Source organism: Folsomia candida, unplaced genomic scaffold (genome assembly GCF_002217175.1).
Source record: "Folsomia candida strain VU population unplaced genomic scaffold, ASM221717v1 Fcan01_Sc023, whole genome shotgun sequence".
NCBI classification, from domain to species: Eukaryota; Metazoa; Arthropoda; class Collembola; order Entomobryomorpha; family Isotomidae; genus Folsomia; species Folsomia candida.
In genome coordinates, this window is record NW_019091215.1 from 515683 (window position 1) to 518320 (window position 2638).

The 2638-nt window shown below is 36.4% G+C and overlaps 1 protein-coding gene across 1 annotated transcript; it reads left to right on the forward strand.

The window, feature by feature from the left end:
* Window positions 1–827: 827 nt before the first annotated feature.
* On the forward strand, window positions 828–2028 carry LOC110859026. Its single transcript, XM_035859081.1, has 4 exons — window positions 828–1065; window positions 1143–1227; window positions 1291–1373; window positions 1750–2028. The coding sequence occupies exons 1-4, from the start codon at window positions 925–927 to the stop codon at window positions 1984–1986; spliced, it is 546 nt and encodes a 181-aa protein (XP_035714974.1). The 5' UTR covers window positions 828–924; the 3' UTR covers window positions 1987–2028.
* Window positions 2029–2638: the final 610 nt, after the last annotated feature.

Here is a 2638-nt window from a genome sequence, read left to right on the forward strand (position 1 = left end):
TGACATGTGACACATAATTTTTAACTATTTTTCAATGAGAAATTCGAAAATTCATGTCATTTTGCGGTTGGACGTCACCTGTGACGATGACATCGTCACGGTGACGAAAAGTGACGAAAAAGTGTCACTTGTCAGTTTTGACATATGACACATCATTTTTAACTATTTTTCAATGTCAAATTCAATGGTGACCTCCATGTTGACCCCAGAGGTCATGTAAAGGTCATAGGGCATATCTATTTCAATTTCAACTGAAATTTAACCCCGAATTCAATGGTGACCTCCATTTTGACCTCAGAGGTCATATAAAGGTCACATAAGGGTTATCAACTGTTAAATTTGACACAAATAAGACACAAAAGTCGAAAACACGTCAGAAGTGTCAATCTTAACAAATTTTCGAACAATTTGATATTCACATTGACGTATGACACTCCTTTCACCCCTTGGTTACATGCGTTGTAACGGTTTATATTTATATCCATACACTTGAAGGAAGGACTACACAATTTCAACGGGATTCTTGGGTCTGTTATGTTGGAATTTCTCAACCTTTGTTTCTCAGAAGGGTCAATTTTAAGATAAGGGACCGTCCATAAATTACGTAATGCAAGAGTGGGGGCCTTATGCTCCAATGATATCGTACCTATGCTACACGTGTTAATGGGGGTCCAGAAAATCACGCTTTTTGCGTTACGTAATTTATGGACGGCCCCTAAACATTTAAGCCAATGGAGTCACACATGTATGGACAGCTATCTATATTTAGAAAGACAACCTTATCCAAAGTTCAGTAACCCTTATTCCTCCAACTCTCTGATCGCATTTCTTCCAGTCCAAGGCGGAAAAGTGCTTGTTCCTGTCGTAAAACTGATTGGTTCTGCATTTGTACATAAATTACCCTAAAAAATATTTAGCTTCGACATGCCGTCCTATCTCGAAACGTCGCCTACTACTCCGCAAAACTATGGCAGGAAAGTGGGAAAGTTTGTTCGTGAAATCAATCCATGCTGTGGCGGATGTTCAATCAAGCTTGGGGCAAAATTGGTCGTCATTTTACAAATGGTGACAACAGAGTTTGGCAAATCTTTTTCCAAATTGAACTCACAATTTATTAAACCTATGATTTATTGAAATTCCAGCTCATTTCCGTTATCTTCATGTTCGTCGGATGTGGAGAAATCATAATGAGGTCCGTATGTTTTTATGACAAGGACGACTGGAAACGTAAGTAGCTTAATTTTTGACCTAGGATATGGAATCATTGGACTTTTTACGGTTTACTTGCAGCCCTTTTTTTCTTTGCCTTCATCCACGCCTGGTTTTCTGGAAAGTTGGTGCTGTATGGATTTCTGTATAAAGGAGCTAAGAATGTGAGTAAGAAGTTTGGGTGCAAATTTAACGGCCCAACGAAAATGCAGTTTTATCCAACCAAAATTAATAATATCGCCAATCATGAAATATGCAACGGGCTTAATTTTTCTTTCCAACGAAGATGTAAAAGCATCCACCCAAATCATGGAAATTTTGCTGAAAATTATTGCAAAATAATTTTGTTGGAAATTTTAATGAAAATTGTTGCAAAATAAATACATTGGTCATGATTGGCGAATTTATTAATTTATAATAATTTAATTTAGAATAAAACCCGGGGTTTTCCGAACCCTGATGCCAGTTTGATTAAAGATAATTTTTGTGTTTTAGGTATACAAATAAGTGTAATTTAATTAGATATTTTTGTTTCCATAGAGTAATTACAAATTGGTCACCCGCTGCTGGAAGATTTCCATTTGGTCCGCAATTACTAACGGTTTGCTCGTAACGATGGTTACTACCTTCACTGTGGGACGACAGTTTGGACTGGGGGAATTTGACGTTATAATGGAAGTCCTGAATCTATACTCAATTTGGGTTGTGTTCTTCTACAAAGAAGAATTAATGAGGGGTGCGGATTTTATGGGACCCAATTCCGAGAGAATTCCGTAAAATCGTTTCATGAAAATGTGGAAGTTGAATTGTTAAATGGATAGCTAAATAAAAAGATGAAAAAGTTAAAAAAAACAACGTGGATAGGGAATTTTCTAACATTCGGATGGAATTTTTTTAACGTTGCTAGCGAATTGTTTTAACGTTGCTATAGAATTTTTTTAACATTGCTGATCAATGTAATCGTAACCGAAATTATATACCGAAATTATAACCATAATCATAACAGAACTGTTATGGATGGTAAAGCGTAGGTTTAGATCAATAGCTTCATAAGCTTCCCAGGTGTACTATGTAGTTGTGACACCCATCCAGCCTTTTCTTTATGTACATTTAATACACATTTTAATACTAGCCCTATGATTTGACTTAACTTTCGTTGTAAATTCACTTTTGGACAAGTTATGCAGAAATTATCGTCGCCAAACGGGCAGTTTTCCCAATTCTATTGCAAGCGAATACATGAAGGTGCTGGGTCATTCACCACTACCTGACTCTATTGGTGGGTCACCCACCATGAATGCTCCTTGCTTTCAATTTTAGTTTCCACCTTTCACATTTTTCGGTTTGTCGATATGCGATAATAATGAAGGTAGTGCAGAAATCTCTATAAATCTTGCCAATATATACACATATATTTTATGTATGTGCA